The following is a 12396-nucleotide window of genomic DNA, read 5'->3' on the forward strand; positions in this document are numbered from 1 at the left end:
TCAAATTATAGACAATTGTTCAAATAAACCTGCATATCCTAAAAGAACCCTATCAAGGTAAGCAAATGGTAAGAGGCCAAAAACAACAGAAAATTTTAAAGCAGATGAAGAAACCAGAAGATACAGATAACCCAAAAGCCCAAATCAAAAAACAAGAGGAGACACTGAACTTGGAGCAATTAATCAAAGAAGTAATCGCAAACAACAAGAATATAAAGGACATCAAGACGACCCTAGAAGAGCATAAAGAATTTGCAAGAGTAAATAAAAAAAACAGATGATCTTATGGAAATAAAAGAAACTGATGATGAAATTAATCAAGATCAAATTAAAAAGATCCTGGAAACCCACAGCAGCAGATTAGATGAACTCAAAGAACAAGTAAGCGAACCTGAAAAAAATGTTTTGGAGAGTGAAAGTACAAAAGAATGACTGGAGGAAAAAAATCAGAAAATTTGAAATGGATCTCGGGGATATGATGGACAACATGAAGCACACAAATATAAGAATCACTGGTGTTCCAGAAGGGGAAGAGAAGGTGTGCCAGTTTGAATGTATTATGTCCCCCAAAATGCCATTATCTCTGATGTAATTTTGTGTGGGCAGACTTATCAATGTTGATTAGATTGTAATTCTTTTTTGTTTCTGTGGAGATGCGCCCCACCCAACTGTGGGTGATGAATGATTGGATAATTTCCATGGAGGAGTTACCCCACCCATTCCGGGTGGGTCTAAATTAAATTACTGGAGCCATATAAATGAGCTGACAAACAGAAGAAACTCAGTGCAGCTGTGAGTGACATTTTGAAATGCAGCTGAGAGTGACATAATGCAACAGGAACTACAGCCAAGAAGGACACTTTGAAGAATGCACAGGAGCTGAGAGAGGAACTGCAGTTTACAGAGACATTTTGGAGATGGCCTTTCAAAGCAGACGTTTGCTCCGGAGAAGCTAAGAGAGGACAAATGACCCAAGAGCAACTGAGAGTGACATTTTAGAGAGAAGCTGAAGCCTAGAGAGGAACATCCTGGAAGAAAGCCATTTTGAAACCAGAACTTGGAGAAGACACCAGCCACGTCCCTTCCCAGCTAACAGAGGTTTTCCGGATGCCATTGGCCATCCTCCAGTGAAGGTATCCGACTGTCAATGTGCTACCTTGGACACTTTAAGGCCTTAAGACTGTAAGTATGTAACCAAATAAACCATCTTATATAAAAGCCAATCCATTTCTGGTGTTTTGCATTCCGGCAGCATTAGCAAACTAGAACAGAAGGATAAAGGTCTAGAAGAGTATTCAAAGAAATTGTTGGAGGAGCTTAAAATCTTGACATAAGAAATGCTGAGAGAATTTGCTAACAAGAGACCTACCCTACAAGACATACTAAAGGGAGCCTACCAGCAGAGAAAAAAAGAAAGAAGAGAGAGGTATGGAGAAGGGCTCAGAACTAAAGAATTTTAGTAGGGATATGGTAAAGGAAATAAAGAGAGAGAGGAAAAAAATACATCTGACAAAAACCAAAGGATATGATGGCTGATTCAAGAAATGCCTTCACAGTAATAACATTGAATGTGAATAGATTAAACTCCCCAATTAAAAGATACAGGTTGGCATAGTGGATTAAAAAATATGAATCATCAATGTGTTGCTTACAAGACACTCACAAAAACACAAAGAAGTTGAAAGTGAAAGGATGGAAAAAAACATTCCAAGCAAGCTACAGCCGAAAGAAACGAGGAGTAGCAATATTAATCTCAAATAAAACAGACTGTAAATGCAAGGATGTTATAAGACTCAAAAAAGGTCACTATATACTAATAAAGGGACAACTCAGCAAGAAGAAATAACAATCATCAATCTTTACGCACCCAATCAAGGTGCACCAAAGTACGAAGGACAAACACTGACAGAACTGAATTAAGTAACAGATGTTTCCACAACAGTTGTGGGAGACTTCAACACATCACCCTCTCCTATAGATAGGTTAACCAGACAGAAGACCAATAAGGAAATTGAAAACATAAACAATGTGACAAATGAATTTCACTTGACAGACATATATAGAACATTACATCCTAAATCAACAGGATACACATTCATCTCTAGTGCTCACTGAACTTTCTCCAGAATAGATCATATGCTAGGCCATAAAACAAGCCTCAATGAAGCTAAAAAGACTGAAATTATTCAAAGCACAGTCTCTCATCACAATGGATACAATTAGAAGTCAATGACCAACAAAGATTTAGAACATTCACAAATATCTGGAGGTTAAACAACACACTCCTAAGCAATCAACGGGTTAAAGAAGAAATAGCAAGAGAAACTGCTAAATATCTAGAGACGAATGAAAACGAGAGCACAACATATCAAAACTTACAGGATGCAGCAAAGGCAGTATTTGAGGGAACATTTATAGCTCTAAATGCATACATTAAAAAGGAAGAAAGAGCTAAAGTCAAAAAACTAATGGAACAACTGAAGAAGCTAGAAAATGAACAGCAAACTAATACTAAACCAAGCAGAAGAAAATAACAAGGATTAAAGCAGAAATAAATTACATAGAGAACAAAAAACAATAGAGAGAATAAATAAAACCAAAAGTTTGTTCTTTGAGAAGATCAACAAGATTGATAAGCCCCTAGCTAGAATGATAAAATCAAGGAGAAGACCCAAATAAACAAAACAACAAATGAGAGAGGCGACATTACTGCAGATCCTGAAGAAATATAAAAAAATTATAAGCAAACACTATGAACAACTGCACACCAACCAACTAGATAATGTAGAGGAAATGGACAATTTCCTGGAAAAACATGAATAACCTAGACTGACCAGAAAAGACATAGAAGACCTCAACAAGCCAATCACAAGCAAAGAGATTCAATTAGTCACCAAAAAGCTTCCCACAAACAAATGCCCAGGGCCAGATGGCTTCACAGGGGAATTCTACCAAACTTTCCAGAAAGAACTGACACCAATCGTACTTAAACTCTTTCAAAACATCGAAGAAAATGAACACTACCTAACTCATTTTATGAAGCTAACATCATTCTAATACCAAAATCAGGTAAAGATGCTACAAGAAAAGAAAACTACAGACCAATCTCCCTAATGAATATAGATGCAAAAATTCTCAACAAAATACTTGCAAATCGAATTCAAAAACACATTAAAAAAATCACACACCATGACCAACTGGGGTTCATTCCAGGCATGCAACGATGGTTCAACATAAGAAAATCAATCCATGTAACAGAACACATTAACAAATCAAAAGGGAAAAAATCAAATGATCATCTCAATAGATGCTGAAAAAGCATTTGACAAAATCCAGCATCATTTTTTGATAAAAACACTTCAAAAGGTAAGAATTGAAGGAAACTTCCTCCATAAGATAAAGGGCATATATGAAAAACCCACAGCCAGCATAGTACTCAATGGCGAGACTGAAAGCCTTCCCTCTAAGATCAGGAACTAGACAAGGATGCCCACTGACACCACTGTTATTCACCATTGTGCTAGAAGTGTCAGCCAGTGAAATCCAGCAAGACATAGAAATAAAAGGCCTCCAAATTGGAAAGGATGAAGTCGTTATCTGAAGATGATATGACCTTATATCTGGGAAACCCTGAGGAATCAACAACACAGCTACTTGAGCTAATAAGCAAATTTAGCAAAGTAGTGGGATACAAGATTAATGCGCATTAAGTCAGTAATGTTCCAATACACCAGAAATGACCTAACTGAAGAAGACACTTAAGAAAAAGATTCTATTCTCAATAGCAACTAAAAAAAATCAAATACCTAGGAATAAACTTAACTAAGAATGCAAAAGACCTATACATAGAAAGCTACATAACCTTACTAAAAGAAATAGAAGGGGACCTAAAATGCTGGAAAAATATTCCGTGTTCATGGGATAGAAGGCTAAATGTAGTTAAGTTTGTCAATTCTACCGAAACTCATCTACAGATTCAGTGCAATTCCAATCAAAATTTCAACAACCTACTTTGCAGACTTGGAAAAGCTAGTTATCAAATTTATTTGGAAGGGAAAGATGCCTCAAATTGCTAAAAACATTCTAAAAAAGAAAAACTCCCTGACTTTGAAGATTATAAAGCCACAGAATGGTACTGGCACAAAGACAGACATATTGATCAATGGAATCAAACTGAGAGTTTGGAGATAGACCCCCAGATCTACAGTTGACTGATCTTTGAAAAGGCCCCCAAACCCACCGAACTGGGACATAACAGTCTATTCAATAAATGGGGCTGGAAGAGCTGGATAGCCATATTCAAAAGAACGAAAGAGGCCCCCTACTTCACCCCCTTTGCAAAAAATAACTCAACATGGATTAAAGACCTCAATATAATAGTACCATAAAACTCCTAGAAGATAATGTATTAGGTACTTCTTAGACTTACACCCAAAGCACAAGCAACAAAAGAAAAAATAGATGAATGGGAATGCCTCAAACTTAAATGCTTCTGTACCTCAAAGAAATCTGTCAAAAAGTTGAAGAGGCAGCCAACTCAACGGGAAAATATATTTGGAAACCATGTATCTGACAAAAGACTGATATCTTGCATACATAAAGAAATCTTCCAACTCAATGACAATAGTACAGAAAGACCAATTATAAAATGGGCAAAAGATATGAAAAGAGAATTCTCTGAAGAGGAAATGCAAATGGCCAAAAAACACATGAAAAAATGTACATCTTCACCAGCTATTAGGGAGATGCAAATTAAGACCACAGTGAGATATCATCTCACACCCATTAGATTGGCTGCCATTAAACAAACAGGAAACTACAAGCGCTGGAGAGGATGTGGAGCAATTGCAACTCTTATTTATTGTTGGTGGAGCTGTATAATGAATGATACAGCCACTCTGGAAGACAGTCTGGCAATTCCTTAGAGAACTAGATATCGAGTTACCCTTTGACCCAGCAATTTCACTTCTCAGGATATACCCAGCGTATTTGAAAGCAGTGACATGAACAGATATTTGCACACCGATGTTCATAGCAGCATTATGCAGAATTGCCAAGAGATGGAAACAATCCAAATGTCCTTCAACAGAAGAGTGGATAAACAAAATGTGGTATATACACATGATGGAATACTACATGGCAGTAAGTAGGAATGAAGTTGTGAAACATATGACAACGTGGATGAACCTTGAAGACATAATGCTGAGTGAAATAAGCCAGGCACAAAAAGAGAGATGTTGTACATTACCACTAAAGTGAACTCTGTAAAAAATGTAAAGTAAATGTTTTATATTGCAGAATTTAGGGGACCTAGCGAGAGACAGCAAATAGTGAAGGGGGAACAATAATCTAATAAGAACAGACAAGTTATGGAGGGCAAACTTAATGCTATAGGAATGCTGAGGAATGACAATGGTTTGTTAATTTTGGGGGGATAGGTAGGAAGAAGTTGGCAGCAATGTTTTTATTTTAGATTATTTGTTTTTCTTATTCCTTTGGTTATAGTTTGTTTATTTTCTTAGGGTAGGGTAGGAATGTGTTGGAAGCAATGTAGTTATTTTAGGTAATTTGTTTTTTATTCCTTTGTTTTGATTTTGTTCAAAATGTTGTTTTATTGTTCGTTTTTTTAATTTTTTGATAAAGTTAAAAAAAACAACGAATGAGTTAAAAAAAAGTAAATAAGTAAATAAACAATGAGGGAAGGAAGGGAATGGAATGTTTTGGATGTTCTTTTTTATTTTAATTTTATTTTTTGGAGTCATGAAAACGTTCAAAGTTTTATTGTGGTGATGAATGCACAACTATATGATGATACTATGAACTGATTGTACACTTTGGAGGATTGTATGCTATGTGAATATATCTCAATAAAATTGCATTAAAAAAGAAAAAGAGTGTATGTGATATTACTGGCTCCTTTCAAAACAAAATACAAATCTTCCTGTCTCTTATACAGAAGTAGTTCTAGAACTTTTTGGCCTCGGGACCTCTTTACACTCTTAAAAAAAATTGAGGACTCCAAAGATTTTTGTTTCTGTGGGTTATGTTTATTGGTATTTACTGTACTAGAAATAATTAGGAAAATTTAAAACTACTTCTTTTAAAAACAACAATAACCTCATTACATACAAATAAATAATGTATTTTCAGAGGAAAATAATCATTCTCTGAAACAAAAAAATATTTAAATAGAGAGCAGCAATGTTTTGCATTTTTGCAAATCTCTTTAACATCTGGCTTAAAAGAAGATAGCTAGATTCTCATATCTGCTTCTATATGCAATCAATTATAATTATCACATCATGTAGTCTCTGGAAAATCCACTGTACAATCATGAGAGAATGGGAGTAAAAACACGATGTCTTAATATTACTGTGACAATAGTTTTGATCATATCAACTCCCTGAGACTTGGGGACCCCCCAGGGGACTCTACACCATACCTTCAGAACCACTGCTGTATACCAATACACCAATGAAGGACATTTAGGCTATTCCTATAAGTAATTAGTGAGTGCCAAAATTTATTTTCGACACATAGTTAAGATTTCACTCACTTGTTTATTCAAACATCAAAAAACATTTATTGGAGCTGAAAAAGAGCCCAGACTTCAATTAGTGATATGAATGAAGCAGGTCTGGTTAAGACCAAGGCAAGCCAGGCCAAAGGGTAAAGGTTGAAACTGATTGTGTTTTAAAACTTCAACTTCCATATGAGACCAAGGGAACAGATATCTATTTGGTACAGGATCTAAATTTTCTAAGCGGTACAACTCTACAGTCGATTTGTTCAAACACCACAATTGCATGGAACTTTGAATAGGAAGTGAGATACTGTAGGTTAGTATAGGCTGGAGTGAAATAGTGACACATTCCAGAGTAATTTGGGCAGATAATAAAAAATATATTTACAGCCTCCCCCTCCCCAGCCCCGAGGATCTAGGGGAAGGTGCGGATGTGTTGGACATCCTCACCTGGACTGGTGTTGATGTTGTCACAAACATTGGGACTGGCGGTTTGATGTGCTGAGCCCTCGATCATGTGACTTGCCCTTATGAAGCTCATTACCACAAAGGAGAGTCTAAACTTGCATGTAATGGTGTCTAAGAGTCTCCCCCTGAGTAGCTCTTTGTTGCTCAGATGTGGCCCTCTCTCTCTCTAACTGAGCCATCTCGACAAGTGAACTCGCTGCCCTCCCCTCTACGTGGGACCCGACTCCCAGGGTTGTAAATCTCCCTGGCAATGCAGAATATGACTCCCAGGGATGAATGTGGACCCGGCATCGTGGGACTGAGAGTATCTTCTTGACCAAAAGGGGGATGCAAAATGAGACGAAATAGTTTCAGTGGCTGAGAGATTTCAAATGGAGTCGAGAGGTCACTCTGGTGGACATTCTTATGCAGAATTATATAGATAACACCTCTTAGGTTTTAATGTATTGGAATAGCTAGAAGTAAATACCTGAAACTACCAAACTCCAACCCAGCAGTCTGGACTCCTGAAGAAAATTATATAATAATGTAGATTACAAAGGGTGACAGTGTGATTGTGAAGATCTTGTGGATCACACCCCCTTTATCTAGTGCATGGATGAGTAGAAAAATGGGGATAAAAACTAAAGGACAAATGGGGTGGGATGGGGGGATGATTTGGGTGTTCTTTTTTCACTTTTATTTTTTATTCTTGTTCTGGTTCTTTCTGATGTAAGGAAAATGTTCAGAGATAGATTGTGGTGATGAACGCATAACTATGTTATCATACTGTGGACAGTGGATTGTATACCATGGATGATTGTATGGTGTGTGAACGTATTTCAATAAAACTGAATTTAATAAAAAAAAAAAAAAAAATTTATTGGTATCTGCCAAGAGCTCTAGGTCCTACTTGTTCTCTTACGTCAAGTTAACATCTTCATTGATATTCCAATGTTGAAATCTGCCTTTTTCCTAGTCAATCAAAACTTAGGACAATCCCCAAACTCTCTGCACCTTCAATAGAGCAGCAGTCATTCTATTTTAGACCCTATCACATTAGTGGGGAAGAGAATATACAAACTCCAGCTCAATCTTATGAGATCTTAAACTGCCCCAGATATCATTTATTAGATCATAGCTCTCAAAAAAGTCAAGTTTTTGTGATCCTTCACAGCCTAGATTATATTTCATCATATCCATTAAATCACCCCAATCTTCTTAGCACAAAATTCCTATCTTAAGTCCTATAGTACTATAGGATATTCTCTTATTACATTTCTTACACTCTACTTTTTCTTGCAGCTATTTTCATACCTATTTCTGCTCCGAAAAATTAATTCCTTGAAGTAAAAAAATCATGTTTACATATCCCCAGAACCTGGTCAGTTCAGAGCATCTATCAGGTATTTAACATATGGTTAGCATAAATGAATATATTTCTGGCTTCTGAGAACTGTGAACAGTTATTTTCAAACAAACACATATAAAATATGGTATTCTGAGTGACATTTATAAGAAATCTTTAAAGATAAATCACTGGAATTAAATATTTACTTGTTATAACTAAATACCTGCAACAAAATTTACTTGCTTAGGTTCAACTGTTCAAAAAATCATCAGGGAAAAATAATTTTTTTTTGTGGGGTCTAATCTCAGGTACAGGCATATTTTAAGTGCATGTGGACCAATTAACTGTTAAATGTAAAACCAGTTAGGTTCCATCCACTGGAAATTATTTTTTGTTTTTCAAGGTATAGGATAAAAATCACCTCTAATTTATCAAATACTTTACACATGTGACAAAGATTTAGGGTTTTATATTTGAACTAACGTTTACTCTGAAATGCTGTTATAACAGCTAAAAACAAGTCATATATAAGTCATGTATAATTAATAGTGTTCAGTTACTGCCTTAAATTCATTTTGGAATAAGGAAGTTATAAATAAGCTTCCAGGTTACCGAAAATACTAGCCTAATTGTAAATATAGAGTTCCAAAATAGTCGGATCATACCTAAAGCATTCAGTTCTGAGTGTCACCTTTGGAGGATTTAGCAAATCCTAAAGAGGTCCTGGATGGTTAAGACAGAGAGTCTGGAAGTCATTTTCTATGCAGAATATAAAGACAGTCTCCACATATTTAAAGGTTCTCATATTTAAAGGTTCTATAGCTTTACAGAAATAAAAGATAGGCATGCTTTAATACAAATTAAGAGAACTTTCTAGCAAATAGAGCTGCCCCAAACAATGAAATAAGTTCCCCAACTTAACCATGCTCTTTCCCTAAATATATTTAAGCAGGACTTAGACCACCATCCATCAGAAACACTGTTAAAGGGACATCTCAACTGAGAAGGAGATGGGATCTGATGATGTGTAAGATCTTTGATATTCTACACACTAAATATAATTTAGACTACTTGAAACTGAGGTTAATTTAAAATGACAACGCATATAAGAAACACCGCTATCACCTATTTAAGGCAACTTAAATTTTTACTTGGTTTTAAGATCTAAGCAAAAACCTGAGGATGTGATTGAAATACAAATCACAAAGAATACTGACATATGTCCTTCAAGTTTTAAGATGTCCTTCAAGTTTTAAGTATCTGAACCCATAAATAATGGCTTTTTATTAAAGCTTACTTTCAGAACTTACCAGAATTCTGTTGGATTCCCCATCGTATTCTCATCCTGAATTGCCGGGTACCACTTTGTTGGAGTCTTCTATTTAGTCTTGGAAAATTCTGCTTTTTTCCTTCCTTTCGATTCAATTTGATTATATCATCTATGTGATAGAGGAAATGCCATAATTATTTTCATTTTAAACCTAATGACTCACTCAGTCTTATTTTCTAGTTGATAGATTTCCTAAGCCCCTAACCTCTTTTCTACTTTCAAAGTACTTCTACAAAACAGGATAATATGATGATAAAACTCAAATCAGCCATTTTACTTAAAGCAATGGAGAAAGGTTTCATAGGAAAAGTTGAAACCAATGGCTCAAAGCAGATCTACCAATCAGTGAAGAGTTCTATTATCCATAGTATTTCTTTCCCTGACTAAAGTAAATGAGTGAAAGCCTTTTCATAAAAATTATTCATACTTACTTTCTACAATTACAGAAGTGTCCATTGTTTTAAGATGACCACCTTTCAATAAAACCTTAGGCAGTCAAAAGATAAATAAATCCTTCAATTAAAAGACTAAATTTCTAAATTCAGTTTGTCTCAATTTATTGAGTATATGCTACGTGCAATAAATACATGCACCAGGCTGTGCTATAACTGAAACAAATAAAAAGTAAGATGTGGTTTCAGTTCTCAATAAGCTTAAAATTACTGATGGAAACAGACATGTAAATAGCAAATACAAGACAAAATAAACAACTGCCATAATAAAGATATAGTAAGAAAAAAAAGGGTATTGGCTCTCTACTCCTCTAACAGAGTACTTCATGATTATCTTGTTTCACTTTCTACACTGATCACTCCAAGAGACGTTATTTCAAAAGTACTTTCAAACTCCCACAAAGTAATTCATAAACATAACATAAATCTCATACTAAAATAGACCAATGTGAAGATGATGAAACTATATGTACTCAAGATGCCTATTTGCATCTGTTTAAAGAGGTTATAAAAATATTTAAGAAATATCCACTTTCTGCAGAGACCTCAACTCCTATATTAATTTTAACGATTATTAAAGCAAACAAAAAATATACATGTGGTCAACAACTTACTAATAAAACTTCACAAAACTAATTATCAATATATTTTCCAAACTATGTTAAGAACAAATAATCAAACAACCTATGTCAATATAGTCTTTTCTGAAGTCAGAGAAGGAAATAAAGATTATAAAGATCCTTTCTGATATATTACTACTACATCTCATCCATCTATAATCTTCAAGACTTTTAATCACATTCAAACAAATATTCATAAAGAATATTTCAAATTTCCCCAAAGTACTTTGTTATTTTCTTGGGATAAATCCTATAAATACAAAAGAGTTCATCAAAGTTAAAGACACTCAAAAACATTTTTTTTTAAATAAAAGTTATATATAAACTATCAGATATATAAACATATCAGGAAAATAATACTTATGAAACACTACTTTCCTTTAACAATGTGCTACTTATTCTTTACCAGAAGTCTGAAATCTCAGAGTCATGACAGAATATACCAAAATAAGAATTTGGACTGGTGACCAAAAAAAAAAAAAAAGTCAGAGCACAATTTTGACTGACTAGATTACTTTTAAAATAGAGCATATAGAGCCTAAACATAACTAAAAATTAAAAATAACAAACCACATGAAATAAAATTGTTTTACATTTAAACATTTTACCATTTAAATCCTCAAACAAGCTACATGAGCTACCACAGCACAAAGGATTCTTCCAATCTAAAAGAAGAAATGGCTTTCTCCTACATAAGGAATGAACAGGATAGGTACCAGAAAAAAAACCAATCCATTATAACGGGGTACTTTATAAGCTTCTCTCATAGCACTAAGGGTATGCATAGTAATAACAGTAGTAATATTAACTGAGTACCAACAGATGTTGTTCTAATATGCATTCATTTGATCCTCACAAATCTTATAAAATAAGTATTATCACTAATACCCATTTTGCAAATTAAGAAACTTAGCCACAATGAGGTCAGCTATTGATAACCTAGGTGGATATTCTATATGAAGATTGGGATAATCCTGGTAGAGCCAGGATTTTAAAAAAGACAAACTAAAACAAGAAAACAGACTCTAAAACCTCTGCAGACCTGATAAAATGAAATATTCACAAAGCATAACAACTGTCTCAAATAGACACCATCTCTTCATCCTATCTCTGTAAAACCCTGACTAAAAGAAAGGTATGGGACAGAATGCTTAATGTTCTTGGGGGATGGAAAAGAGACCAAAATCTATTTTAACTCTTCACTGCACTTCATTTCTGCCTTCTAAAACAATTACCCTTCAGTTTTTGTCACTTGAACATCTTAATAACCAAACAAATATATACAGAAAACAAAATCTAGAAATTTAAGAAACACACTGGTTATAAAAATACATGTTTAACATTTCCCTACAACATGTATACGGCTTGGGGCTCCAGAATCTCTAAAATCATTACTGGTTGTGTGACTTTGGGCAAGTTACTTAATTTCTCTATGCCTCAGGTTTCTGCAAAATAGGGATATATGTTTTAATGTGTACCAGGTACTGTTCTAAGCAGTTTATCTAAAGACTATTTAATACTTACAGTAATCCTATGAGGTACATAAGCATTATTACTATCACCTTTTTACAGATGAGGCACTGAGAAGTAACTTACCCATGATCCCATGACAAATAAGTGGCAGGGGCAAATTTGAGTGTGCTCCAATTCCATACTCTCTATCACTAGAAATG

At 34.7% G+C, this 12396-nt stretch overlaps 1 protein-coding gene across 2 annotated transcripts in view; it reads right to left on the minus strand.

The window, feature by feature from the left end:
- FYTTD1 (forty-two-three domain containing 1) overlaps window positions 1-12396 on the minus strand; it is a 76354-nt gene that overhangs the window by 62338 nt on the left and 1620 nt on the right. For both annotated transcript variants that reach the window (XM_037837455.1, XM_037837460.1), the window contains exon 2: window positions 9632-9760. In XM_037837455.1, coding sequence (XP_037693383.1) covers window positions 9632-9760 — 129 coding nt within the window. The remainder of the gene's footprint in view (window positions 1-9631; window positions 9761-12396) is intronic.

The sequence above is a fragment of the Choloepus didactylus genome, chromosome 1 (assembly GCF_015220235.1).
Source record: "Choloepus didactylus isolate mChoDid1 chromosome 1, mChoDid1.pri, whole genome shotgun sequence".
Lineage (NCBI taxonomy): Eukaryota > Metazoa > Chordata > Mammalia > Pilosa > Megalonychidae > Choloepus > Choloepus didactylus.